General features: G+C 50.8%; 1 protein-coding gene across 1 annotated transcript; it reads left to right on the top strand.

Annotated features, from left to right (window-relative positions):
- Positions 1 to 2,089: 2,089 nt before the first annotated feature.
- Positions 2,090 to 26,433, top strand: LOC125332811 (solute carrier family 22 member 13-like). The gene is made up of 10 exons (XM_048318134.1): positions 2,090 to 2,479; positions 4,138 to 4,241; positions 4,693 to 4,847; positions 4,963 to 5,131; positions 5,559 to 5,679; positions 6,291 to 6,385; positions 24,201 to 24,415; positions 25,178 to 25,286; positions 25,430 to 25,640; positions 25,767 to 26,433. The coding sequence occupies exons 1-10, from the start codon at positions 2,108 to 2,110 to the stop codon at positions 25,878 to 25,880; spliced, it is 1,665 nt and encodes a 554-aa protein (XP_048174091.1). The 5' UTR covers positions 2,090 to 2,107; the 3' UTR covers positions 25,881 to 26,433.
- Positions 26,434 to 27,658: the final 1,225 nt, after the last annotated feature.

Below are 27,658 nucleotides of genomic sequence, written 5' to 3'. Positions count from 1 at the left end.
CTGTGGTTTCTCTTTCTGAACTTCTCTCTAGGATGCTTCCCCTCCCTTGTCCTTGGACATGGATGTACAGGTTTCCAGCTGTCCATCCCAGGCCTTCCCTGAGACCTGCTGGTTTCTGATGCCCCTTGACAGAGGCTTCCCCATTTTCAACAGACTTTGCAAGCTTTAGTAATCCACCTGGGCAGAGCTGCTGGACAGACAGAAATAAGCCCAGAATCCCCATAAGTGGGGCTCCAGGAAACAGAGGTTTGCAGGGCTGCCCCAGCCTTTGTCCCTGAGAGATCTCTACCATGTAGGATTGACTCACTCAGCTCCAGATGATGGAGACAGTTACGAAAACAACATCTTTCCATGAGAAATGTCATCTGAGGGTGACAAAGGGCTGAAGCTTCCCCAGGGCTTCAGAAAAGCCTGTCTGGTCAAGGCTGGAAGAACAGTGTTAAGGAAGGAGTCACATCTGCATTAGCATGTGAGACTCACTCAAGTGTGGGTCACCCTCAAGGAGGTTTTCTAGTCAGAAATTGGACCTCTGTCACAGGAGATACTAGGTGCTGAGGATTGAGAGAGAAGACCATGAGCCACACACAACAGAGTGATCCTGAAGACTTGAGTTTGTTGCACACTGATAGAGAAGGCAGGACAGGGTAAAAATGTCTCTGCCAGAGCAGATCTCCTCAGACAAGTCATCCCACAAAAAGGTCAGAGATAGATTTAGGGTAAAAGGAACCTCTGGAGGATGTGTAGCTCAACATCCTGCACAAGGAATGTCTCTGAATAACAGTAAGTCCTCCCATCCAAGGATGTGGATGCAGAGCCGAGTGATGTTTGGCTGTGTGGTGTGTGCAGATGATAAATGCTCAGTGCTGGTGTGAATTTACACAACTCTAAGTAACATTTACTCTTCTCTTCCTTTACTCCAGTAGCACTAACCAGTATGATCTCACTCTCCCACTCCAGATTAGGGGGTGATGCTTTAAAATCCAGTATTACACTTTTTTTCTCACTTCCATAAGCACAACAGAGCTATTCCCACTCATGAAACACTAACACAGGCTTGTGCAACCCAGGAGTGACTTTGTTGGAGGCTCAGATGTACTATGGACATTGAGAGTGAAAGAAAGAATATGAGAGGAGACCTGGAATGAGAAAGTTAGTGACATGTTCATAGCTCTGGTAAAAGCAGCCAGGAGCTCAGGTAAAACCAATCTTTGCCAAATTGTGGACAAAATTTCACATGCTGAGGGTAATCCAGTTATCTGGTTTACCAGGAATAAAGACACAAGCCACTCAGGGAGTCTACCCAGGAGGCAGCTCAGATGTGCAGCAGAAATCAGCTCAATCTGCTTTCCAAGTGATATCAGAACCTCAGGCAAAGCCAAGTTGCTGTTGTTTCCCAAATCCTGTGTGCTTTCTATGTCTGTGTGTGTAACATGCTTTTTTCCCTGAGGGTACTCTCTAAGCCAGCTCTCCTTTAGGATTCTCCCCAAGACACTGTAGTTTAAATCTAGTTTTAGATTTAAACTACAGTGTCTTTAGATTTAGATTTGCAGGGTTTCTACAAGTGAAAACAGACAGCTTGGGATACAGCAGTCAAGACCAGGTCTACTGGACTACCAGCCATATTTCCTGGTCCAGAGGAGAAGTGTTCTTCACTTACATATAGTCTCCAGGATGCGTTAGACAGCTATTAAACCATTCATGGGAGCAGAAAATTTACTCCTTTTACTTCACCACACCGGGTAAAATAAACCCGCATTTGTAGAATCCCAACTTCATGCCTCAGACAAAAACCTTGTGCTGCAGCACAGTTGCCTTCAGGAGACCTTGAGACACATTCCAAGCTGGAAAAGGATGAGTTGTCACTGTTCTATCTCCAAGAGCGGCAATGTTCTGGCACCTTTGTTCTCTTCCACGGAGCAGGGAGGGAATGGTTGGTGACAAAGTGCAGCCTGGAGGACTGCACTGTATCATCATAGACTAGTGTGCCAGTACAGGTGCTGATTTTATCTCACTGGATCAGGGCTTTAGTGCTTGCACAGTTTAAACATTAATATTTACCTACTTAAGCCATAGGCACCAGTGCAGCCTGGCCATAGAGGTGCTCGCCATGGCTGAGTTTGGAGATCTTTTAAGTGCTCTGGGGGAGTTTGGGCTGTATCAGAAACTGCTGATCCTGCTCCTCTCCCTCCCACTACTTCTCAATCCTTTCCAAATGATTGCACAAGTGTTCATGGTTGTGGAAGTGCCTCACCACTGTGACACCAGCTGGATCCGCGCCGTCGGCCCCAACCTGACCGAGGAAGAGCAGCTGAACCTCACCCTGCCCCGGGGCGTCGACGGGGAGTTTGAGCAGTGCTCCATGTACTCCCCGGTGGACTGGGACCTCGACTCCATCATGGCCTACGGCCTGAATGACACACAGAAGTGCAGCAGTGGCTGGGTGTACCCCTCAGAACAGCCACCGTCCCTGCTGACCGAGGTCTGTAATCGCCGTTTGATGAGATGGGGGCGTGGAAAGGAGGGGATGGGAATATCCTGGCCTGTGGTTTGGTCAGTCAATGCCAGCTGTAGTGCAGTCAGGCTAAAGTTTACTGCAGGATTTTGTCTCCATCACACAGATGGCAGCTGTAACCCTTGGGAGGTTGCTGGAGGAAGGCCATGATGCTGATACCTGGGGATGGCACAGCCAGTAACCATGGGGGTGTGAGTCCAGCACATGTTCTGCCCACCATCTGTCCCCTTTCCAGTATCCAGACCCTTGAACCTATGATGTGTCTGCCTGGAGGGACGTTTTGGGTGTCCCTGCCACAGCTTCCCCTGTTCTTCAGCCTGGTTCTACTCTCATCATCTCTGTGAACACATTTTGTAGGTACAAAAATGCTGTTAGTGAGGACTTCTTGTTATTTTTCTAAGTCCGTGAGAGATTTTTCTCTCTCACAGAAGAGGTAGCAGGGAATGTAAACAACCAAGCCACCTGCAACCTTGGAAAGTCTTGTTTATGGTATAGTAGAAAATATTTTGATAATGGATGTTTTAGGGTTTTGGCCAATCACCCCCAAGGGGTGGCTGGTCCTTGTCCAATTAGACTATGAAGAGAAAAGTCTATAAAGAGTTTGTAAAATAATTAAATAAATCAATCTTGCTGCACAATTCCTGCCTGTTGGATCTTCTCCTCCTCCTCCCCCCTATGGCTGCGGGACACGGTGATATACCGTAGGAACCAGGCCAGCGGTAATAACATTTACCTTCCAAGTGTTTTTAATTGATATTTCTGTCATTGATATCTCCAGAGACCTTCATGGCTGCAACAAGACATCCCATGGGCCATGCAGTTGAATAATGCCTTATCAGCATCCTCAGTTTCTCCATTCTGCCTTACCTCCCACCTTCTAGCTGGAAAGGTGGTGGTCAGTCAAAGGTTGGACTTGATGATCTTGATGGAGGTCTTTTCCAATGTAAATGATTCTGGGATTCTCCCTCTGTGGACCTTTGTTCCTTTGCACTTTCCCTCATTCCTCCCTTCCTCCTCCCTCCTTTCCCAGCTCCAGCATTTTCTCACAAGTACCCTCCTCTGAGCTGGAACAGAGGAGAAAGTCCAGCCTCTGGTATTTGCAAAGGCTCCTTGGTGTCCCTGAAGCACCAAGTCCATTTCAGAGAAGCCTTCTCTGGAAGTTCCAGCAGCTGCATCCCTTCCCATTCCTATGCTGGTCCTCCTTTACCAGAAAAAACCTCTGCCCTCCTCCTCTTTCCACCCTGTCCTGCCTTTTCTGCCAGAGAAGAAAGCTGATACAGCTCTCACCCCCAGGTCCCACTTTTAACAAATCTTGCCAAACAGGAGGCTTCCTCAGGGATGGTTGGGCTGGAGGGGACTCCTGTAGATCCCAGCACCCAGGAGGTGTGCACCAGGATGCAGAGGTGTGCTGAGCACCTCATATGCCTTTCCCACCATTGATTTGTGTTCTAAGTGCTCACCATGAAGGGCTCAAGCCCTTGTGAGGGGTTCTCTGCTCTCAAGTGCTGGAGCAAGAGCTCACACACCCAGATCCTGGACCCACTATGGACCACAAAGGCTGCCCATCCCTAGAGAGCAGCTGGGCTCTGTCAAAAGCAACAGCATCTGTGTTTTTCTTCCTCCAGTTTGACCTGGTGTGTGACAGGGCAGTCCTGAATAACGTCTCCCAGTCCATCTACATGGCTGGGCTTCTCATAGGAGCCACGATCTTTGGGATCCTAAGTGACAGGTGAGAAAACACAGTTCCTTCCCAGAGACACTGCCCAGCACCCAGGGACAGCCCAGCTGAGGGTGCAGACTGTCCGTGCACTGAACAGGAACTGCTCACTTCACAGGACTCAATCCCCTTGCCTGAGAAAGGGCATCTGGGGCCACCTGATATATCTGTAAATGTTGGAGGGTTGAAAAGAGAGGCAGATACAGCCTTGTGGGGGGGTTCTTCAGGAATCACAAGTTTAGCCCCTGTTGGTGTCACAGGCTTTACCAGGATCATGATGGGTCAACAGTGGAGACACTGATCTTTCTGCACATTATTTCTTGGGGTGTGTATAGAAGAGCTTTGTTCACATGGATGCCAAATCTCCTCTGGTTCTCAAATCACTTTGCATCCTTCCTGGGCTCTTCCTTCTCCCCATGTGGTCTCTCCAGATACTGACTGTGTCTTCCCTCTTCTTCCACAGGATAGGCAGGCGGCCAGTCCTGCTCATCTGCATCCTCATCCAGAGTGTGTTTGGCCTGGGAATTGCCTTTGTGCCCCATTTCTATGTATACACGGCCTTCAGGTGTGTCGTGGCAGCGGCGGTGTCAGGAATTATGATTACTGTGGTGTCCCTGGGTGAGTGGGAGACCCTTGCACTGAGGCAGCAGAGTTAGCCTCTCAAGACACAATAACCAAAGAGAGCCCAACGTGTTTTGGAAAGGTGACCCTGACCCTTTGTTTTTGCTCTCAGCTACAGAATGGGTTGGTGTCTCCTACCGGCCAAAGGCAGTGCTGATTGCTCACACAGCTTTTGCCATCGGGCAGATGACGGTGGCTGGCTTGAGTTACGGAATTCGCAACTGGAGGCTGCTGGAAATCACAGGATCTGCTCCTATGTTTGCCCTTTTCTTCTACATCTGGTAAGCAAGAGCAGGGCAGAGCTTCTGGAAGACATAGCAGTGATGTGAGGGGTGCGAGTGAGGAGGCAACAGCAGTGCAGGACCAGGCTGGGTCTTTCCCTCTGACGTGTAGGTGCTGCAGGAGCTGCTGCAGAGCTCAGCAAATCTCCCTGGGGCACTGGACTGCTGAGAGCAGCAGCTGCTTTGCTGAATCAGGTCTCCAAATTTGGAGCCTAAATTTAGGGTATTTAGACCCATTGACCCCATGGGCCATTCACTTTAGAGCTGGACTTGATGATCCTTGTGGGTCCCTTCCAACACAGAATACTCTGGGGTTCTGTGATCTGATCCTGTGGTGGCCACGACTTGCTGGACGTGGTCCCAGAGAAAGGGGCTGTGGGGAGCTCAGCAGGTCACAGCAGCATGTCCTGGCCTCCCCTCCTGGCAGGGTGCTCCCAGAGTCAGCTCGCTGGCTGGTGACCAAAGGCAGAATCGAGGAAGCCAAGAAGGTCCTGCAGAAGGCGGCAGCCACCAACAAGCGCAGCCTCCCGCCAGGGCTCCTGGAGCAGGTACTGGGGGGGTTCTTGTCCTCAGACACTGCCCTGGGCCTTGCAGCAGCCCCTGGAGCTCAGCTCACCCCAGAAACCTCTCTCCATTCCCACTGGGGATGGTTTGGGCATGGACTAGGGGGGACTCCAGCTCCAGCTGAGTTACAAGGGGACAAGGTCAGGGAAGAGGCCCAGCTTCTGCTGAAGCTCAGCCTGGAGCTTTCTGGAGTCCACCTGGGGATTGGGAAGGACTGCAACGCTTCCCTGGCTTTTCTCCTCTGAAGATTCCAGGAGTGCAACTGATGAGCACAAGGTCTCTGGTTAGTCTGTGCGTTTCCATGCAGAAAGGCCTGAAGGGGAGTTTCCTCCTTGCCCACCCCAAAGTTCCTACACTGGGGAAATGTTCATCCCCAGGAACCTTTCAGTCACCACCCCGCTGTGCTGGGCACCCAGAGCACAGAGGCACGAGCCCAGCCCCACTGGTTTCCCTCCCTCCCTCCCTCCCTCCCTCCCACAGCACTGGGTGTCACAGGCCTGTCCCACCAAAGCTTTCCATGGTCTGCAGGTGGAAAAGGAGCTGGCCATGGGTTTCCTTTTCCTGCTTTGACTCTTTGACTTTCTGTGTTTTGAAGTTGAAGCCTGAGCAAGACGTCAAATCTGGAAGTTTCCTGGATCTCTTTCGGAAGAAGGACCTGCGGAAGGTGACTTTAATCATGTTATGTGTCTGGTAAGACATTCCCTGGTCCATTTCTTTCCACAATCCTAGATGAAAGATAAGAAGTTGATTGTTCACAAGAACTCTAAATTCACCTAATGCGATTTTATATGTCGTCATGTAGATGTGTGTGTTTATCTGCTCTCATTTTACCTCCACATACTGGATCAGATTTACCTTGTCTGGGCATGGGAAGAAGATGATTATCCATGATAATGAGGATATTGTTAGAAAGGCTTGAGTAATTCCAGCTTTTGGCAATCCCTGGGCCTTGGAATAGTTTTGTGCCTAGAAGTTTTGGGTTCAGTCTAGAAGTTGCTGACCATATGAGGATCCATTCTGCTTTATCTCTGTCCTGGGTTGCAGTGTATTCTATTACCATCCCCATCAGCTGTTGAAATCAGGTGGGGCAGTGTTTCCTTGCCTCCTCCCCCCAGGCTATCTTTCTGTTGTTAATTGCCCATCATTGTCCTGCCGCCTGACTCAGAGATAACTCCCTCCGGACTATCTTCTGTTAATGAGCCTAATCAACACTTTGCCTCATGACTCATTATCCCATTGTGAGATGCTCCACCCAGAGGGAGGAACCAAGCATCCCATCGTGGATATAAGCTGAGGCTGAACACCAGAGACACCGGCTTCCCACTGGATTTCCAGAGGACAGGAGCTACACAGCCACCACTGGACTTCCTGAGGAAGAGCAGACTGTTTTACTACAGGATCACTGCTTCAGAGGACTGCAGCCACCATTTCTACCAGACTGCTACCACCACCCTGCCTAACAGGGTGTCAGGTTGTACCTTGACTCTGTCAGTTTGACAGTGTTTTCTTTTACCTTTTTTCCCCTTTTCTTTAATTTCCATTAAATTGTTATTCTGACTTGGTGTCTCCCACTGGTTTGTTTTCAAACTAGTACATAATTTGGCGCCCAATGTGGGGCTTGCTCTGAGAAAAGGTCAGAATTACAATTTTGTATAAACAGAAATCTATTCACCATGGTGCTCAGCTGGTCTGCATGGGTACTGTATCTTGCTCTCTATATTTTTCCTCACATGGGGAACTACCTGCCTGTTGTATTACTCCTGTTAAAACCAGGGAATGGTATGAGAATTGCTTTATTGGTTTATTATGTCTATAGCATAATAACCTGTGAGGCGATGAATACCATTCGGAATATATACTCAATTTTGTTTGGCTGTCCTAGTCTGGGCTCCTATGTGTTGGGGTCCCTCCCCTGCCGTGTAGCCCTGGGAGAGGGGCCCTGAGGGCACAGACACGGGGCTTTCCTGCCCCTGCTCAGCCTCGTTCCCATTGGTTGGTTTGTGTTCCCTGCGCGGGCAGAAGGACCCTTGGTCCCGTGACTGGAACAGTTCCTCAGCAGAGCCCCGGCCATGCGGCTGGAGAAATAAACATCTCTGAAACATCTAGCAAGAATCTGTCTGTCCATATATATTTCCTTTCCACGGGACTCCTGGTTTGATATATGCGTGTTGCAGGATCCCCACTGCAACAAATGGTGGAGATTTGTGAGCAGAACGATCCCCGATCCCTAAGCGACTGATTTGTGTGAGTAAACCCTGGAAACTTTGGATTCCTCTTCTTGGTTTTGCTTTGCTATTCCATATCTAAACTATGGAGGAACCGTGGGAAGACTCTTGGCTCTCAGAGCCGCATATGGACATTTATCTTAAACTTAAAATGATTCTTGAACAACGATTTGTAAATTTTAGCTTGATTCAAGCTCAAAAAGAACTGAAACACTTCCTGGCATGGTTGTTTAAGAACTTTTTCTATGTTTCTTGGGATTTAATTCTTACCAAGGGCTTTTGGAAAACCGTTTGGACACAGTTAATACTGGAGTCAAAATATATGCCGATGGAAGAATATTTTCGTGAATATTATTTAGTTACTGAGACTGTTGAGCAGTGTCAGCTGTGTCCTGGCGAAGGGAAGCGTGGCGCAGGGACCGTGCGGCCCAGGCCACGTGCACCGAGCGCTCTGAGAGCAGCAGCGAGGCAGTTCCCGCGCGCGGGCGGAGCCACGCGAGCCGCAGTGTCGGTGGCGGAGCGAGGCGCGGCGGGAGCGGCGGGACCCGGCAGTGCCCGCCCGGTCCTGTGCAGTGCGTGGTGGAGCGAGCCCCGGGAACGCCCGGCCGAGAGGGGCGGCGCGCGGGCGGCGGCTGGCGGCGATGGCGGTGGAACGGAGCCGTGCCCAGCCGAGACGCGCGCTGGAGCAGGGCGCGGGGGAGTCCTCGCTCGGGGGCCCGGCCGAGACGTGGGTGCAGCGCCCGGCAGCGGCAGCGAAGCTGCGACCAGAGGAGGCGACGCACGGAGAACTGAGCGGCACGGCCCGGCCCGGCCCGCGCAGCCCCGAACGCGACCCCGGGAAGAGCGCGCAGGCACGAGCAGCCCCGAGAATTCCAACACGGGAGCGACCGAAGGAGAGAGCAAAGACGCAGCGAGACAGAAAACAGCAGCCACTCGGAAAAAGGAAAAGATCATAGCAACTAAGACCTTAGGGATAGTAAAATGGTATAATGTTAAGCAAAATTATGGTTTTATAACAAGGTGTGACAACCAGCAAGACATATTCGTGCATAGAACTGCTATTAAAAAGAATAACCCTGAAAAATGCATCCCAAGCTTGGGAGATGGAGAGGTGGTGGAATTTAATATTGTACTAGGGAGAAAAGGGTTACAAGCATCGCAGGTCACTGGGCCTGATGGTGTTTCTGTGAAAGGCAGTATATATGCAAAAAATCGTAGTCATGTTAGACAGTATCTCTATTGTAAGCCCCCCCCTACAGTTTCCCTTTCCTAATCCCACCTTTCCCTTTTACCCTATGTCCTATTACCCCCAGTGTATTCCCAATCCGTTTTTTCATCCATGGTTTCCCTCACAAAACCATGCTTTTGCCAATTGTTTCCCCAAAAATCCCTTTCCAATGCCGAGTGGGGGATGAAAAGGGGGAGGGAAGAAGTTAAACCCTCTCCTGCCTCAGTTTCCCCACAAAGCATGCTCAGAGAATTCTGTCTCCCTTCTGTCAGCCCTAAGATGTTCCAGAGAATCTGTTTGGACATTTAAAGACTCAGGAGGGTGGCTTGTTTTGTTTTGAAACTGTTCTTGTTATGTTTATCCAGTTGTTTTCATTCTCCTTTTATTAAAATAAAACGGGTGAGGTGTTGGGGTCCCTCCCCTGCCGTGTAGCCCTGGGAGAGGGGCCCTGAGGGCACAGACACGGGGCTTTCCTGCCCCTGCTCAGCCTCGTTCCCATTGGTTGGTTTGTGTTCCCTGCGCGGGCAGAAGGACCCTTGGTCCCGTGACTGGAACAGTTCCTCAGCAGAGCCCCGGCCATGCGGCTGGAGAAATAAACATCTCTGAAACATCTAGCAAGAATCTGTCTGTCCATATATATTTCCTTTCCACGGGACTCCTGGTTTGATATATGCGTGTTGCAGGATCCCCACTGCAACACCTATGTCTGGGACCTCTTCAACAATCACAGCCAGCCCCTGGTGGGAGGAGTAGAGAGTGGTTTCTTCCAGCCTTTCAGGCCAGGCACAGCAGTTTTTGAAAAAATTGAGTTCCCTCTGGATGTTAAGGATGGTATAATCTTCTTGTCAGTTCTCTTCTCTTTTTTCTCTATGGCCTGCATTGTGTACACCATGCTTAGAAACAAAACACTACTTAGTGTGGTGCAACGTCTGCTTGAGGAGGAGGTAAAAAGGAGCAAAGCAGCAAATACCACGTCTACACAGACTGTCACACAGAAAGGAGCCAAAAGCAAAGCAACCGCATCCATTTCTACGCAGACCATCACAGAGGAGAAAGGAGCCAAAAGCAAAGCAACCGCATCCATTTCTACGCAGACCGTCACAGAGGAGAAAGGAGCCAAAAGCAAAGCAACCGCATCCATTTCTACGCAGACCGTCACAGAGGAGAAAGGAGCCAAAAGCAAAGCAACCGCATCCATTTCTACGCAGACCGTCACAGAGGAGAAAGGAACCAAAAGCAAAGCAACCGCATCCATTTCTACGCAGACCGTCACAGAGGAGAAAGGAACCAAGAGCAAAGCAACCGCATCCATCTCTACGCAGACTGACACAGAGGAGAAAGGAACCAAACAAAAAGCAACAGTGTCCATCTCTACACAGACTGTCACAGAGGAGAAAGGAACCAAATGTAAAACAACAGCGTCCATGTCTACGCAGACTGACTCAGAGGAGAAAGGAACCAAAAGCACTGCCAGCGTCCCCATGCAAACCATCACTGAACCAGAACAGCCTAAACCGATTGCAGTTGCCCCCGTGCAGAAGAAGAAATCAAAAAGCAAATCAGTCCGCATAGTGACTGACGAGGATGCAGCAGGACCTTCGCACCCAGCAGAAGAGGCAGAGCCAGAGATCATCACTCGGTCGCTATCCCTGGGTGAGCTGCGAGACCTGCGGAGGGAATTCACCCGCCAGACGAACGAGTCTATCCTGACCTGGCTGCTCCGCATCTGGGACGCTGCAGCCAATGACACCATTCTGGACGGAAGTGAGGCCAGGCAACTGGGATCTCTGTCCCGGGATGTGGTCATTGACCAGGGGATCGGGAGAACCCAAGAAACCCTCAGCCTCTGGCGGCGACTGCTTACAAGTGTAAGGGACAGGTACCTTTGTAAAGAAGACCTCCAGGTGCACCAAGGAAAATGGAGCACAATGGAACAAGGTATCCGGTGCCTGAGGGAATTGGCTGTGCTGGAGATCATTTTCTCATAAGATGAGAGATTTCCTAAGAGCCCAGATGGTGTCCAGTGCACGTCACAGATGTGGTTGAGGTTCGCACGCCTTGGACCAGAGATATACTCCCGTTACCTGGCAACGCTGCAATGGAGGGAAGGCGAGGACAGGGTGGGCGTCTTGGTGAACAAACTGAGGATTTACGAGGACACCGTCACAGCCCCGTTTCGCACCCATGTCTCATCCGTGGAAACAAGTCTTTTGGCTGAGCAAGTCCGGAGCTTGATTGAAGAAGGCCATCAGAAACTGAAAAAGGAACTTAAGGAAGAGATTTACCACATCCCACCAGAACCAACAAGAGTCTCTGCCATTAGGAGCCGGCGACCCCCAACCAGGGAGAGAGGATACACCCCACGAGGTAACCTCTGGTTTTTCCTTCAGGAACATGGAGAAGACATGAGTAAGTGGGATGGAAAACCCACCTCCTCCTTAGCAGCTCGGGTACGTGAACTAAAAAGAGGGACAACTACCACAAGAAGCGCATCTAGAGTCAACATTGCTCCGGTCTCTCGCACACAGAACTCCATACGGTACCGGAATGATAATATGACCGATCCTCTTGAAGGGACCTCAGGAACGTATTCACCGGAAGGGAGCAACATGCAACATGACCAGGAATAGAGGGGCCCTGCCTCTAGCCAGGTAGAGGAAAGGGAGAATCGGGTCTTTTGGACTGTGTGGGTCCGATGGCCTGGCACATCTGACCCACAAAGATACACGGCTTTGGTTGACACCGGTGCTCAATGTACTCTGATGCCATCAAGGTATGTGGGAGCAGAACCCATTTCTGTTTCTGGGGTGACAGGAGGATCCCAGCAGCTGACTGTACTGGAAGCTGAAGTGAGTTTAACTGGGAACGAGTGGCAGAAACACCCCATCGTGACTGGCCCGGAGGCCCCGTGCATTCTCGGCATAGACTATCTCAGAAATGGATATTTCAAGGACCCAAAAGGACATCGTTGGGCTTTTGGGATAGCTGCTGTGGAGACAGAAGATATCAGACAACTGAGTACATTGCCTGGCCTCTCAGATGACCCCTCTGCCGTGGGACTGCTAAGAGTTGCAGAACAACAGGTGCCAATCGCCACAGCAACAGTGCACCGCCGGCAATACCGCACCGACAGAGACTCTGTGGTTCCCATCCATGAGATGATTCGCAAACTGGAGAGCCAAGGGGTGGTCAGCAAGGCCCATTCACCTTTCAACAGCCCTATATGGCCAGTGCGTAAGTCCAGTGGAGAATGGAGGCTGACGGTGGACTACCGTGGCCTGAATGAGGTCACGCCACCATTGAGCGCCGCTGTGCCGGACATGTTGGAACTTCAGTACGAGCTGGAGTCCAAAGCAGCGAAGTGGTACGCCACTATTGACATTGCCAATGCCTTCTTCTCCATTCCTTTGGCAGCAGAATGCAGGCCCCAGTTTGCTTTTACCTGGAAGGGTGTGCAATACACCTGGAACCGACTGCCCCAGGGGTGGAAGCACAGTCCCACCATTTGCCACGGACTGATCCAGACTGCATTGGAAAAGGGTGAGGCTCCAGAACATCTGCAATACATCGATGACATCATCGTGTGGGGAAACACAGCAAAGGAAGTGTTTGAGAAAGGAGAGAAAATCATCCAGATTCTCCTGGAAGCTGGCTTTGCCATCAAAAGGAGCAAAGTCAAGGGACCTGCCCAAGAGATCCAGTTCCTGGGAGTAAAGTGGCAAGATGGACGACGTCAGATTCCCACCGAGGTCATCAATAAGATCACTGCAATGTCTCCACCGACCAGCAAGAAGGAAACACAAGCTTTCCTAGGCGCCATAGGTTTCTGGAGGATGCACATTCCCGAGTACAGCCAGATCGTGAGCCCTCTCTACCTGGTTACCCGCAAGAAGAATGATTTCCACTGGGGCCCCGAACAGCAGCAAGCCTTTGCCCAGATCAAGCAGGAAATCGCTCATGCGGTAGCCCTTGGCCCAGTCAGGACAGGACCAGAGGTGAAGAATGTGCTCTACTCTGCAGCCGGGAACAATGGTCTGTCCTGGAGCCTCTGGCAGAAGGTGCCTGGTGAGACTCATGGCCGACCACTGGGATTCTGGAGCCGAAGCTACAGAGGGTCTGAAGCCAACTACACTCCCACAGAGAAGGAAATCTTGGCAGCCTATGAAGGAGTCCAAGCTGCCTCAGAGGTAATTGGCACTGAAGCACAGTTGCTTCTGGCACCCCGACTACCGGTGCTGGGTTGGATGTTCAAGGGAAAGGTTCCTTCCACGCATCATGCCACCGACACCACATGGAGCAAGTGGATCGCCCTCATCACACAGCGTGCCCGTACTGGAAACCCGAATCGCCCTGGGATTTTAGAAATTATAACAAACTGGCCTGAAGGTGAGACTTTTGGATTATCCTCTGAAGAAGAGGAAGAGCAAGTGACTCGTGCTGAGGAAGCCCCACCATATAATGAGCTACCGGAGACTGAAAGACGTTATGCCCTCTTCACTGATGGTTCCTGCTGAATTGTAGGTGCTAATTGAAAGTGGAAAGCTGCAGTATGGAGCCCCACACGACGAGTTGCACAAGCTACCGAGGGACAAGGTGGATCGAGTCAGGTTGCAGAGCTTAAAGCCGTCCAGCTGGCTTTGGATATTGCTGAACGAGAGAAATGGCCGAGGCTCTATCTCTACACCGACTCATGGATGGTAGCTAATGCTCTGTGGGGATGGCTGGATCGCTGGAGAAAGGCCAACTGGCAGCGCAGAGGGAAACCCATCTGGGCCGCTGAGATTTGGCAGGACATCGCCACCCGAGTAGAGAAGCTGACCGTGAAGGTTCGACACGTGGATGCGCACGTACCCAAGAGTCGGGCTAATGAAGAACATCGCAACAACGAGCAGGTGGACCGAGCTGCCAAGGTGAAAGTATCACAGGTGGATCTGGACTGGCAGCACAAGGGAGAATTATTCCTAGCTCATTGGGCCCATGATGCCTCTGGTCATCAGGGGAGAGATGCAACATACCGATGGGCCCGTGACCGAGGGGTGGACCTTTCCATGGACAGCATCTCACAGGTCATCCACAGTTGTGAGACCTGTGCTGCAATCAAACAGGCCAAGCGGGTGAAGCCTCTGTGGTATGGTGGACGATGGTCAAAGTACAGGTATGGTGAAGCCTGGCAAGTTGACTACATCACCCTTCCCCAAACCCGCCAAGGCAAGCACTACGTGTTGACCATGGTTGAAGCAACCACTGGATGGCTGGAGACCTACCCTGTGCCTCATGCTACAGCCCGGAACACCATCCTAGGCCTGGAAAAGCAAGTCCTGTGGAGACATGGCACCCCTGACAAGATCGAGTCAGACAACAGGACTCATTTTAAGAACAGCCTCATCAACACCTGGGCCAGAGAACACGGTATCGAATGGATATATCATATTCCTTATCATGCACCAGCTGCTGGAAAAGTTGAACGCTGCAATGGACTACTTAAAACTACCCTAAAGGCACTTGGTGGGGGGACCTTCAAAGATTGGGAAGTGAACTTAGCAAAGGCCACCTGGATGGTCAATACCCAAGGGTCCATCAATCGAGCTGGTCCTGCCGAGTCTGAACCCTTGCACACAGTGGATGGAGATAGAGTCCCTGTGGTACACCTGAAAGGTATTTTAGGAAAGACTGTTTGGATTAGTCCCACCTCAGGCAAAGGCAAACCCATCCGTGGGATTGTCTTTGCTCAAGGACCTGGTTGCACTTGGTGGGTAATGCAGAAAGATGGGGAAACCCGTTGTGTACCACAAGGAGACCTAATCTTAGGTGAGAACGGTGTGTAGATTTCACTGTGTGTATATATATATATATATATATATATATATATATATATATATATGTGTGTTTTAGAGTTTAAGAAGGTATTGATTTGGGATAATGTAGATGGTAATAGAATAAGGGGTGGATAATGTCCTGGGTTGCAGTGTATTCTATTACCATCCCCATCAGCTGTTGAAATCAGGTGGGGCAGTGTTTCCTTGCCTCCTCCCCCCAGGCTATCTTTCTGTTGTTAATTGCCCATCATTGTCCTGCCGCCTGACTCAGAGATAACTCCCTCCGGACTATCTTCTGTTAATGAGCCTAATCAACACTTTGCCTCATGACTCATTATCCCATTGTGAGATGCTCCACCCAGAGGGAGGAACCAAGCATCCCATCGTGGATATAAGCTGAGGCTGAACACCAGAGACACCGGCTTCCCACTGGATTTCCAGAGGACAGGAGCTACACAGCCACCACTGGACTTCCTGAGGAAGAGCAGACTGTTTTACTACAGGATCACTGCTTCAGAGGACTGCAGCCACCATTTCTACCAGACTGCTACCACCACCCTGCCTAACAGGGTGTCAGGTTGTACCTTGACTCTGTCAGTTTGACAGTGTTTTCTTTTACCTTTTTTCCCCTTTTCTTTAATTTCCATTAAATTGTTATTCTGACTTGGTGTCTCCCACTGGTTTGTTTTCAAACTAGTACATAATTTGGCGCCCAATGTGGGGCTTGCTCTGAGAAAAGGTCAGAATTACAATTTTGTATAAACAGAAATCTATTCACCATGGTGCTCAGCTGGTCTGCATGGGTACTGTATCTTGCTCTCTATATTTTTCCTCACATGGGGAACTACCTGCCTGTTGTATTACTCCTGTTAAAACCAGGGAATGGTATGAGAATTGCTTTATTGGTTTATTATGTCTATAGCATAATAACCTGTGAGGCGATGAATACCATTCGGAATATATACTCAATTTTGTTTGGCTGTCCTAGTCTGGGCTCCTATGTGTTGGGGTCCCTCCCCTGCCGTGTAGCCCTGGGAGAGGGGCCCTGAGGGCACAGACACGGGGCTTTCCTGCCCCTGCTCAGCCTCGTTCCCATTGGTTGGTTTGTGTTCCCTGCGCGGGCAGAAGGACCCTTGGTCCCGTGACTGGAACAGTTCCTCAGCAGAGCCCCGGCCATGCGGCTGGAGAAATAAACATCTCTGAAACATCTAGCAAGAATCTGTCTGTCCATATATATTTCCTTTCCACGGGACTCCTGGTTTGATATATGCGTGTTGCAGGATCCCCACTGCAACAAATGGTGGAGATTTGTGAGCAGAACGATCCCCGATCCCTAAGCGACTGATTTGTGTGAGTAAACCCTGGAAACTTTGGATTCCTCTTCTTGGTTTTGCTTTGCTATTCCATATCTAAACTATGGAGGAACCGTGGGAAGACTCTTGGCTCTCAGAGCCGCATATGGACATTTATCTTAAACTTAAAATGATTCTTGAACAACGATTTGTAAATTTTAGCTTGATTCAAGCTCAAAAAGAACTGAAACACTTCCTGGCATGGTTGTTTAAGAACTTTTTCTATGTTTCTTGGGATTTAATTCTTACCAAGGGCTTTTGGAAAACCGTTTGGACACAGTTAATACTGGAGTCAAAATATATGCCGATGGAAGAATATTTTCGTGAATATTATTTAGTTACTGAGACTGTTGAGCAGTGTCAGCTGTGTCCTGGCGAAGGGAAGCGTGGCGCAGGGACCGTGCGGCCCAGGCCACGTGCACCGAGCGCTCTGAGAGCAGCAGCGAGGCAGTTCCCGCGCGCGGGCGGAGCCACGCGAGCCGCAGTGTCGGTGGCGGAGCGAGGCGCGGCGGGAGCGGCGGGACCCGGCAGTGCCCGCCCGGTCCTGTGCAGTGCGTGGTGGAGCGAGCCCCGGGAACGCCCGGCCGAGAGGGGCGGCGCGCGGGCGGCGGCTGGCGGCGATGGCGGTGGAACGGAGCCGTGCCCAGCCGAGACGCGCGCTGGAGCAGGGCGCGGGGGAGTCCTCGCTCGGGGGCCCGGCCGAGACGTGGGTGCAGCGCCCGGCAGCGGCAGCGAAGCTGCGACCAGAGGAGGCGACGCACGGAGAACTGAGCGGCACGGCCCGGCCCGGCCCGCGCAGCCCCGAACGCGACCCCGGGAAGAGCGCGCAGGCACGAGCAGCCCCGAGAATTCCAACACGGGAGCGACCGAAGGAGAGAGCAAAGACGCAGCGAGACAGAAAACAGCAGCCACTCGGAAAAAGGAAAAGATCATAGCAACTAAGACCTTAGGGATAGTAAAATGGTATAATGTTAAGCAAAATTATGGTTTTATAACAAGGTGTGACAACCAGCAAGACATATTCGTGCATAGAACTGCTATTAAAAAGAATAACCCTGAAAAATGCATCCCAAGCTTGGGAGATGGAGAGGTGGTGGAATTTAATATTGTACTAGGGAGAAAAGGGTTACAAGCATCGCAGGTCACTGGGCCTGATGGTGTTTCTGTGAAAGGCAGTATATATGCAAAAAATCGTAGTCATGTTAGACAGTATCTCTATTGTAAGCCCCCCCCTACAGTTTCCCTTTCCTAATCCCACCTTTCCCTTTTACCCTATGTCCTATTACCCCCAGTGTATTCCCAATCCGTTTTTTCATCCATGGTTTCCCTCACAAAACCATGCTTTTGCCAATTGTTTCCCCAAAAATCCCTTTCCAATGCCGAGTGGGGGATGAAAAGGGGGAGGGAAGAAGTTAAACCCTCTCCTGCCTCAGTTTCCCCACAAAGCATGCTCAGAGAATTCTGTCTCCCTTCTGTCAGCCCTAAGATGTTCCAGAGAATCTGTTTGGACATTTAAAGACTCAGGAGGGTGGCTTGTTTTGTTTTGAAACTGTTCTTGTTATGTTTATCCAGTTGTTTTCATTCTCCTTTTATTAAAATAAAACGGGTGAGGTGTTGGGGTCCCTCCCCTGCCGTGTAGCCCTGGGAGAGGGGCCCTGAGGGCACAGACACGGGGCTTTCCTGCCCCTGCTCAGCCTCGTTCCCATTGGTTGGTTTGTGTTCCCTGCGCGGGCAGAAGGACCCTTGGTCCCGTGACTGGAACAGTTCCTCAGCAGAGCCCCGGCCATGCGGCTGGAGAAATAAACATCTCTGAAACATCTAGCAAGAATCTGTCTGTCCATATATATTTCCTTTCCACGGGACTCCTGGTTTGATATATGCGTGTTGCAGGATCCCCACTGCAACACCTATGTCTGGGACCTCTTCAACAATCACAGCCAGCCCCTGGTGGGAGGAGTAGAGAGTGGTTTCTTCCAGCCTTTCAGGCCAGGCACAGCAGTTTTTGAAAAAATTGAGTTCCCTCTGGATGTTAAGGATGGTATAATCTTCTTGTCAGTTCTCTTCTCTTTTTTCTCTATGGCCTGCATTGTGTACACCATGCTTAGAAACAAAACACTACTTAGTGTGGTGCAACGTCTGCTTGAGGAGGAGGTAAAAAGGAGCAAAGCAGCAAATACCACGTCTACACAGACTGTCACACAGAAAGGAGCCAAAAGCAAAGCAACCGCATCCATTTCTACGCAGACCATCACAGAGGAGAAAGGAGCCAAAAGCAAAGCAACCGCATCCATTTCTACGCAGACCGTCACAGAGGAGAAAGGAGCCAAAAGCAAAGCAACCGCATCCATTTCTACGCAGACCGTCACAGAGGAGAAAGGAGCCAAAAGCAAAGCAACCGCATCCATTTCTACGCAGACCGTCACAGAGGAGAAAGGAACCAAAAGCAAAGCAACCGCATCCATTTCTACGCAGACCGTCACAGAGGAGAAAGGAACCAAGAGCAAAGCAACCGCATCCATCTCTACGCAGACTGACACAGAGGAGAAAGGAACCAAACAAAAAGCAACAGTGTCCATCTCTACACAGACTGTCACAGAGGAGAAAGGAACCAAATGTAAAACAACAGCGTCCATGTCTACGCAGACTGACTCAGAGGAGAAAGGAACCAAAAGCACTGCCAGCGTCCCCATGCAAACCATCACTGAACCAGAACAGCCTAAACCGATTGCAGTTGCCCCCGTGCAGAAGAAGAAATCAAAAAGCAAATCAGTCCGCATAGTGACTGACGAGGATGCAGCAGGACCTTCGCACCCAGCAGAAGAGGCAGAGCCAGAGATCATCACTCGGTCGCTATCCCTGGGTGAGCTGCGAGACCTGCGGAGGGAATTCACCCGCCAGACGAACGAGTCTATCCTGACCTGGCTGCTCCGCATCTGGGACGCTGCAGCCAATGACACCATTCTGGACGGAAGTGAGGCCAGGCAACTGGGATCTCTGTCCCGGGATGTGGTCATTGACCAGGGGATCGGGAGAACCCAAGAAACCCTCAGCCTCTGGCGGCGACTGCTTACAAGTGTAAGGGACAGGTACCTTTGTAAAGAAGACCTCCAGGTGCACCAAGGAAAATGGAGCACAATGGAACAAGGTATCCGGTGCCTGAGGGAATTGGCTGTGCTGGAGATCATTTTCTCATAAGATGAGAGATTTCCTAAGAGCCCAGATGGTGTCCAGTGCACGTCACAGATGTGGTTGAGGTTCGCACGCCTTGGACCAGAGATATACTCCCGTTACCTGGCAACGCTGCAATGGAGGGAAGGCGAGGACAGGGTGGGCGTCTTGGTGAACAAACTGAGGATTTACGAGGACACCGTCACAGCCCCGTTTCGCACCCATGTCTCATCCGTGGAAACAAGTCTTTTGGCTGAGCAAGTCCGGAGCTTGATTGAAGAAGGCCATCAGAAACTGAAAAAGGAACTTAAGGAAGAGATTTACCACATCCCACCAGAACCAACAAGAGTCTCTGCCATTAGGAGCCGGCGACCCCCAACCAGGGAGAGAGGATACACCCCACGAGGTAACCTCTGGTTTTTCCTTCAGGAACATGGAGAAGACATGAGTAAGTGGGATGGAAAACCCACCTCCTCCTTAGCAGCTCGGGTACGTGAACTAAAAAGAGGGACAACTACCACAAGAAGCGCATCTAGAGTCAACATTGCTCCGGTCTCTCGCACACAGAACTCCATACGGTACCGGAATGATAATATGACCGATCCTCTTGAAGGGACCTCAGGAACGTATTCACCGGAAGGGAGCAACATGCAACATGACCAGGAATAGAGGGGCCCTGCCTCTAGCCAGGTAGAGGAAAGGGAGAATCGGGTCTTTTGGACTGTGTGGGTCCGATGGCCTGGCACATCTGACCCACAAAGATACACGGCTTTGGTTGACACCGGTGCTCAATGTACTCTGATGCCATCAAGGTATGTGGGAGCAGAACCCATTTCTGTTTCTGGGGTGACAGGAGGATCCCAGCAGCTGACTGTACTGGAAGCTGAAGTGAGTTTAACTGGGAACGAGTGGCAGAAACACCCCATCGTGACTGGCCCGGAGGCCCCGTGCATTCTCGGCATAGACTATCTCAGAAATGGATATTTCAAGGACCCAAAAGGACATCGTTGGGCTTTTGGGATAGCTGCTGTGGAGACAGAAGATATCAGACAACTGAGTACATTGCCTGGCCTCTCAGATGACCCCTCTGCCGTGGGACTGCTAAGAGTTGCAGAACAACAGGTGCCAATCGCCACAGCAACAGTGCACCGCCGGCAATACCGCACCGACAGAGACTCTGTGGTTCCCATCCATGAGATGATTCGCAAACTGGAGAGCCAAGGGGTGGTCAGCAAGGCCCATTCACCTTTCAACAGCCCTATATGGCCAGTGCGTAAGTCCAGTGGAGAATGGAGGCTGACGGTGGACTACCGTGGCCTGAATGAGGTCACGCCACCATTGAGCGCCGCTGTGCCGGACATGTTGGAACTTCAGTACGAGCTGGAGTCCAAAGCAGCGAAGTGGTACGCCACTATTGACATTGCCAATGCCTTCTTCTCCATTCCTTTGGCAGCAGAATGCAGGCCCCAGTTTGCTTTTACCTGGAAGGGTGTGCAATACACCTGGAACCGACTGCCCCAGGGGTGGAAGCACAGTCCCACCATTTGCCACGGACTGATCCAGACTGCATTGGAAAAGGGTGAGGCTCCAGAACATCTGCAATACATCGATGACATCATCGTGTGGGGAAACACAGCAAAGGAAGTGTTTGAGAAAGGAGAGAAAATCATCCAGATTCTCCTGGAAGCTGGCTTTGCCATCAAAAGGAGCAAAGTCAAGGGACCTGCCCAAGAGATCCAGTTCCTGGGAGTAAAGTGGCAAGATGGACGACGTCAGATTCCCACCGAGGTCATCAATAAGATCACTGCAATGTCTCCACCGACCAGCAAGAAGGAAACACAAGCTTTCCTAGGCGCCATAGGTTTCTGGAGGATGCACATTCCCGAGTACAGCCAGATCGTGAGCCCTCTCTACCTGGTTACCCGCAAGAAGAATGATTTCCACTGGGGCCCCGAACAGCAGCAAGCCTTTGCCCAGATCAAGCAGGAAATCGCTCATGCGGTAGCCCTTGGCCCAGTCAGGACAGGACCAGAGGTGAAGAATGTGCTCTACTCTGCAGCCGGGAACAATGGTCTGTCCTGGAGCCTCTGGCAGAAGGTGCCTGGTGAGACTCATGGCCGACCACTGGGATTCTGGAGCCGAAGCTACAGAGGGTCTGAAGCCAACTACACTCCCACAGAGAAGGAAATCTTGGCAGCCTATGAAGGAGTCCAAGCTGCCTCAGAGGTAATTGGCACTGAAGCACAGTTGCTTCTGGCACCCCGACTACCGGTGCTGGGTTGGATGTTCAAGGGAAAGGTTCCTTCCACGCATCATGCCACCGACACCACATGGAGCAAGTGGATCGCCCTCATCACACAGCGTGCCCGTACTGGAAACCCGAATCGCCCTGGGATTTTAGAAATTATAACAAACTGGCCTGAAGGTGAGACTTTTGGATTATCCTCTGAAGAAGAGGAAGAGCAAGTGACTCGTGCTGAGGAAGCCCCACCATATAATGAGCTACCGGAGACTGAAAGACGTTATGCCCTCTTCACTGATGGTTCCTGCTGAATTGTAGGTGCTAATTGAAAGTGGAAAGCTGCAGTATGGAGCCCCACACGACGAGTTGCACAAGCTACCGAGGGACAAGGTGGATCGAGTCAGGTTGCAGAGCTTAAAGCCGTCCAGCTGGCTTTGGATATTGCTGAACGAGAGAAATGGCCGAGGCTCTATCTCTACACCGACTCATGGATGGTAGCTAATGCTCTGTGGGGATGGCTGGATCGCTGGAGAAAGGCCAACTGGCAGCGCAGAGGGAAACCCATCTGGGCCGCTGAGATTTGGCAGGACATCGCCACCCGAGTAGAGAAGCTGACCGTGAAGGTTCGACACGTGGATGCGCACGTACCCAAGAGTCGGGCTAATGAAGAACATCGCAACAACGAGCAGGTGGACCGAGCTGCCAAGGTGAAAGTATCACAGGTGGATCTGGACTGGCAGCACAAGGGAGAATTATTCCTAGCTCATTGGGCCCATGATGCCTCTGGTCATCAGGGGAGAGATGCAACATACCGATGGGCCCGTGACCGAGGGGTGGACCTTTCCATGGACAGCATCTCACAGGTCATCCACAGTTGTGAGACCTGTGCTGCAATCAAACAGGCCAAGCGGGTGAAGCCTCTGTGGTATGGTGGACGATGGTCAAAGTACAGGTATGGTGAAGCCTGGCAAGTTGACTACATCACCCTTCCCCAAACCCGCCAAGGCAAGCACTACGTGTTGACCATGGTTGAAGCAACCACTGGATGGCTGGAGACCTACCCTGTGCCTCATGCTACAGCCCGGAACACCATCCTAGGCCTGGAAAAGCAAGTCCTGTGGAGACATGGCACCCCTGACAAGATCGAGTCAGACAACAGGACTCATTTTAAGAACAGCCTCATCAACACCTGGGCCAGAGAACACGGTATCGAATGGATATATCATATTCCTTATCATGCACCAGCTGCTGGAAAAGTTGAACGCTGCAATGGACTACTTAAAACTACCCTAAAGGCACTTGGTGGGGGGACCTTCAAAGATTGGGAAGTGAACTTAGCAAAGGCCACCTGGATGGTCAATACCCAAGGGTCCATCAATCGAGCTGGTCCTGCCGAGTCTGAACCCTTGCACACAGTGGATGGAGATAGAGTCCCTGTGGTACACCTGAAAGGTATTTTAGGAAAGACTGTTTGGATTAGTCCCACCTCAGGCAAAGGCAAACCCATCCGTGGGATTGTCTTTGCTCAAGGACCTGGTTGCACTTGGTGGGTAATGCAGAAAGATGGGGAAACCCGTTGTGTACCACAAGGAGACCTAATCTTAGGTGAGAACGGTGTGTAGATTTCACTGTGTGTATATATATATATATATATATATATATATATATATATGTGTGTTTTAGAGTTTAAGAAGGTATTGATTTGGGATAATGTAGATGGTAATAGAATAAGGGGTGGATAATGTCCTGGGTTGCAGTGTATTCTATTACCATCCCCATCAGCTGTTGAAATCAGGTGGGGCAGTGTTTCCTTGCCTCCTCCCCCCAGGCTATCTTTCTGTTGTTAATTGCCCATCATTGTCCTGCCGCCTGACTCAGAGATAACTCCCTCCGGACTATCTTCTGTTAATGAGCCTAATCAACACTTTGCCTCATGACTCATTATCCCATTGTGAGATGCTCCACCCAGAGGGAGGAACCAAGCATCCCATCGTGGATATAAGCTGAGGCTGAACACCAGAGACACCGGCTTCCCACTGGATTTCCAGAGGACAGGAGCTACACAGCCACCACTGGACTTCCTGAGGAAGAGCAGACTGTTTTACTACAGGATCACTGCTTCAGAGGACTGCAGCCACCATTTCTACCAGACTGCTACCACCACCCTGCCTAACAGGGTGTCAGGTTGTACCTTGACTCTGTCAGTTTGACAGTGTTTTCTTTTACCTTTTTTCCCCTTTTCTTTAATTTCCATTAAATTGTTATTCTGACTTGGTGTCTCCCACTGGTTTGTTTTCAAACTAGTACAATCTCCTGCAACTATGTCCCACAGAACTGTCACAAGTGGTGACTAGAACCAAAATAGAGGTTGTTGGGAGTTTAAATAAGTTGTGTATGCTCTAACTTTTCTAATTTTTGATGATAGACCCTCATAAAACCATTTGGTGACATGTTCTATTCCACTTCCATTTCAGGTTTGCAGACAGCATTGTCTACTATGGGCTGAGCCTCAGTGTGACAGATTTTGGTCTGGACATCTACCTGACACAGCTGGCCTTTGGGGCAGTGGAGCTTCCAGCTCGAATTTCCTGCATTTTCCTGCTGGAGTGGTTTGGGAGGAAGAAAGTGCAGGGCATTCTCCTGCTGCTGGCTGGCCTGATGTGTCTCATCCTCACTGGCATCCCTGAAGGTGAATCTTCCCAACCTGTGAGCAGAGCTGGGCAGAGCCCTGGTCATCCCTTCCCTTGTTCAGACCCATCCTCCCATGCTGGCAGACCCACTCTCACTCCCACGGGCTCAGCTGCCTCCAGTGCCACAGCCCAGGGTGCTTCATCCCCAGCATGCTGGCTTCCTCTCCCCTTGGATTCCTTCTCCCTCAGGGCTGTGCCTGGTTCTTCCACAGCTCCTGGCATTCGGCAGGCAGTGTCCATTAGACACCACCACCCACTAGACACCACCAACTCCTGGCAGAAAGGTGTAGCAGAAGAGGTGCTTTAAAAGCCACCATGTCTCCCTTTCTTAGATTAAAAGGAAAAGCAAATGCCCACTCTCCCTCATCTCTTTGTGCCCCAGTCCATACACCACCCCTGCTGCTGTGCCAATGCTGTGAGTGAGGCTGAAGAAAACAGTGGGGTTTCCCAATGCTTTCAAGGTCAGAGATGTGGCATTTCCAAACAGGCACTCCCCAAACCCCTGTGGTGGCTCAGCAGCTCACTTCAGCTGCAGATCTAGAAGATGCCCAAGGCCTCAGGAGAAATCTGAGTTCTCTTTGCCAGAGGGTATTTTCCAGGTAAGGTTATGCTGGGGATAATTTCCAATGGGTGAGGTAGTAGGTTTGCTTAGCAAGTCCACCAGAAAGGGCTGTCCCAAGAAATCCCACTGCAGAGAGTTCTGGTCCCAAATGAACCATCTCCCTGGAGGTTACAGTGGTGGTCTCTCCTCCTCCCCTCAGACCAGCCCACGGCAATCACCGTCCTGGCCATCATCGGCAAGCTCACAGCCACAGCCACTTTCTCCACCTCCTATGTCTATGCCGCTGAGCTCTTCCCCACGATCGTCAGGTGAGGAGTCCCCACCCAGCAGGGCTTCCTTCTGCCGTGGCTGGCAGTGGAGATGGGGCAAGAGCCCAGCTGTCCTCATGATCACACTCAGTCCAGGGATGCTGACCCCTGCCTACACCTCTCACTGCCCCTCTCTCCCACAGGCAGACAGGCGTGGGGCTGTGCTCGACTATGGCAAGAGTGGCCGGGATCCTGGCCCCGCTGATCATCCCTCTGGACCAGTACCACCGGGCCATCCCCATGGCCATCTTTGGGAGCATCCCTGTGGTGGTGTCCCTGTTCTGCATCCTGCTGCCCGAGACCCAAGGCGTTGACCTGGCAGATGACACAGGGAAGGACCAACCTCCAGATGGGGTAGATACAGGGAACTCTGAATTTAAGGAAAAGAAAATCTAAGACTACAAATTGATGGCAAAGAAAAAATGTCAAAATCAGGGATGAATATGGTCTCAACTCTTCTTCTTTCCTCCTTATCTTCAGGAGCAGAGACTGGAGAGTTTTTCTGAGACACCAGGGAGGATGACAGGGACTTTGAGAAGGATGTCTGCAGATGCTCAGAGGGCGAGCGATGACTGGACAGGCACCTACCAATGATCTAGTCCGATTCCATTGCTCTTGAAACAGACCAGCGAAGCATTGCTGCCTGGAAACTGGTCTTTCAGATGATGAACACAATATCCACAGTCACAGGGAGTGGAGATTTGTGTCACTCTGCCTTTGGAACAGATGCACTTCTTTCCAAGTGTCCCTGAAACCCAGTTTGGTCATGCCTGGCTGGCCTCCCAGTGTGTTCCCCAGTCCTTTGTAAGCTGGTACCCGTGGAACCTCCCTGTCATGTTTTACAGCAATAAAGAATTGCCAGTAGAGTGGCCGTACTGGGCAAAAGCGGGCGCTGGGCTTGTCCCTCCTGCACTAAATCCCTTGGGTCGTCGGGCTGCGCGTCGGCCCAAGCCTCGATCTTTGATCAGGATGTCACTGCACCCCTGTACACACGTATTTAGCTTTTCTTTCCATGTGGTGTTGAAGTTGAGTTTCTACATGAATAATATAAATTATGCTCTGAGTTTGATAAGAGACACTTGTAATGCAATATGTGAATAATAAATGGTGTTGACTCTTTTTTTTTTTTTTTTCCTACTGTTTCACAGTTGGCCTTTGTAACTGCTCTTGGCTCTGGAGTGTTTTCTACACAGAAATTGTAAGTCTGTAATTTAACACACAGATGGAAACGTGCTTTGTTTCCATCAGACACAAACAATGCAAAAACAGAGTCTTAAAGCAGAGTGGCTGAGTTCAAAAGGGAACTTTTTCTTTTTTTAAAGTCTTCCAATGAACAATCTGCATTTGTTTTCTCTGCTAGCAGCTCTAGAAGTTTTCTGAATTGCACAGGAATGCTGAAATTCCATGGCATACTCTGTGGGCATTTGGACAGCTTTCCCCAGTCACCGTGAGCCTTTTACAGTGATCTTTGGTTGGCTGCTGACAGCTTAGTCATGACATTTTAGTGTCATCTAGTGTCATGTAAAAGAAAGAGTGTGTTCCTCTCCTGTGCTCATTTGTTTGCATGCAAAGGACATATTTCAGTGCCCTCTGATGAATCCATCTCCTCAAACACATCACTACTCTCAAAGGAGGAGAAGGCTGCTCACTCAGCTTTGATGCATCTTTTGGTTTCCAATGTCTTTGTGCTCTAGTAAGTGGTGTTTTGAGGGCTGGGGTGTCCCAAGTCCAGGCCAGACATGCCTGGAGGTGATATTAACTTTGTGCTTTGGCTTTGGTGCACAAAATCACCCCAGAGTCACATGGCTGGCCGTGGCTGGAAATGGGGTGGGGAGTTTGCAAGATCTGTGCTTTGGCACTGAAGGGAACGGAGCTGGTGTCTTGGCTTGAAACATAGGTGTGTGCCAAGGAAAGTGGGAACCTCCCTTGGAATGGAAAAATTATCACCCCCTTCCCTCCGTAGTATTATAACTTTGAAATTAAGGGCCTTCCAGGAAAAGATGTGGGACAAGGAATAACAGTTCCTTACTAGTATATATAACAAGGCAAACAAACAACAACACCGGCAGCAACAACGAACAGAGCCAGAACCCAGCGCCAGCCTCTCTCGGCTGTCAGGCCCTTTCCCCTCGGGTGCAGTTCCGACCACGGCCGGCAGGGGCGCTGGTGGCTCCCGGCCGGGCAGGGCAGGTGCGATGGTTCCCCCGCGCCTGCAGGGGGCGCTGTGCCGCGAGCGTCTCTCCCTCACGCAGTAATGGCGGGCGGGCTGGATGGCGAAATGGGCTGCAGCAGGAACCTCGGAGCGGCGGCTGGAAGGGCAGGGACGAGCAGATCCGGGAGTGATGAACGAAATGTATCAGAAACTCCACAGC

This window comes from Corvus hawaiiensis, chromosome 1 (assembly GCF_020740725.1).
Source record: "Corvus hawaiiensis isolate bCorHaw1 chromosome 1, bCorHaw1.pri.cur, whole genome shotgun sequence".
NCBI lineage: Eukaryota > Metazoa > Chordata > Aves > Passeriformes > Corvidae > Corvus > Corvus hawaiiensis.
Note: the sequence above shows the minus strand (reverse complement) of the source record. Positions and strands in the feature narration are given on the sequence as shown.

What these genes read in the sequence shown, in the direction of transcription:
- LOC125332811 (XM_048318134.1), top strand. Translation starts at nt 2,108, where the DNA reads ATGGCTGAGTTTGGAGATCTTTTAAGTGCTCTGGGGGAGTTTGGGCTG. An exon ending in GATTACTGTGGTGTCCCTGG is followed by an intron (nt 4,848 to 4,962) that starts GTGAGTGGGAGA and finishes TTTTGCTCTCAG; the next exon opens with CTACAGAATGGGTTGGTGTC. An exon ending in GCCCTTTTCTTCTACATCTG is followed by an intron (nt 5,132 to 5,558) that starts GTAAGCAAGAGC and finishes CCCTCCTGGCAG; the next exon opens with GGTGCTCCCAGAGTCAGCTC.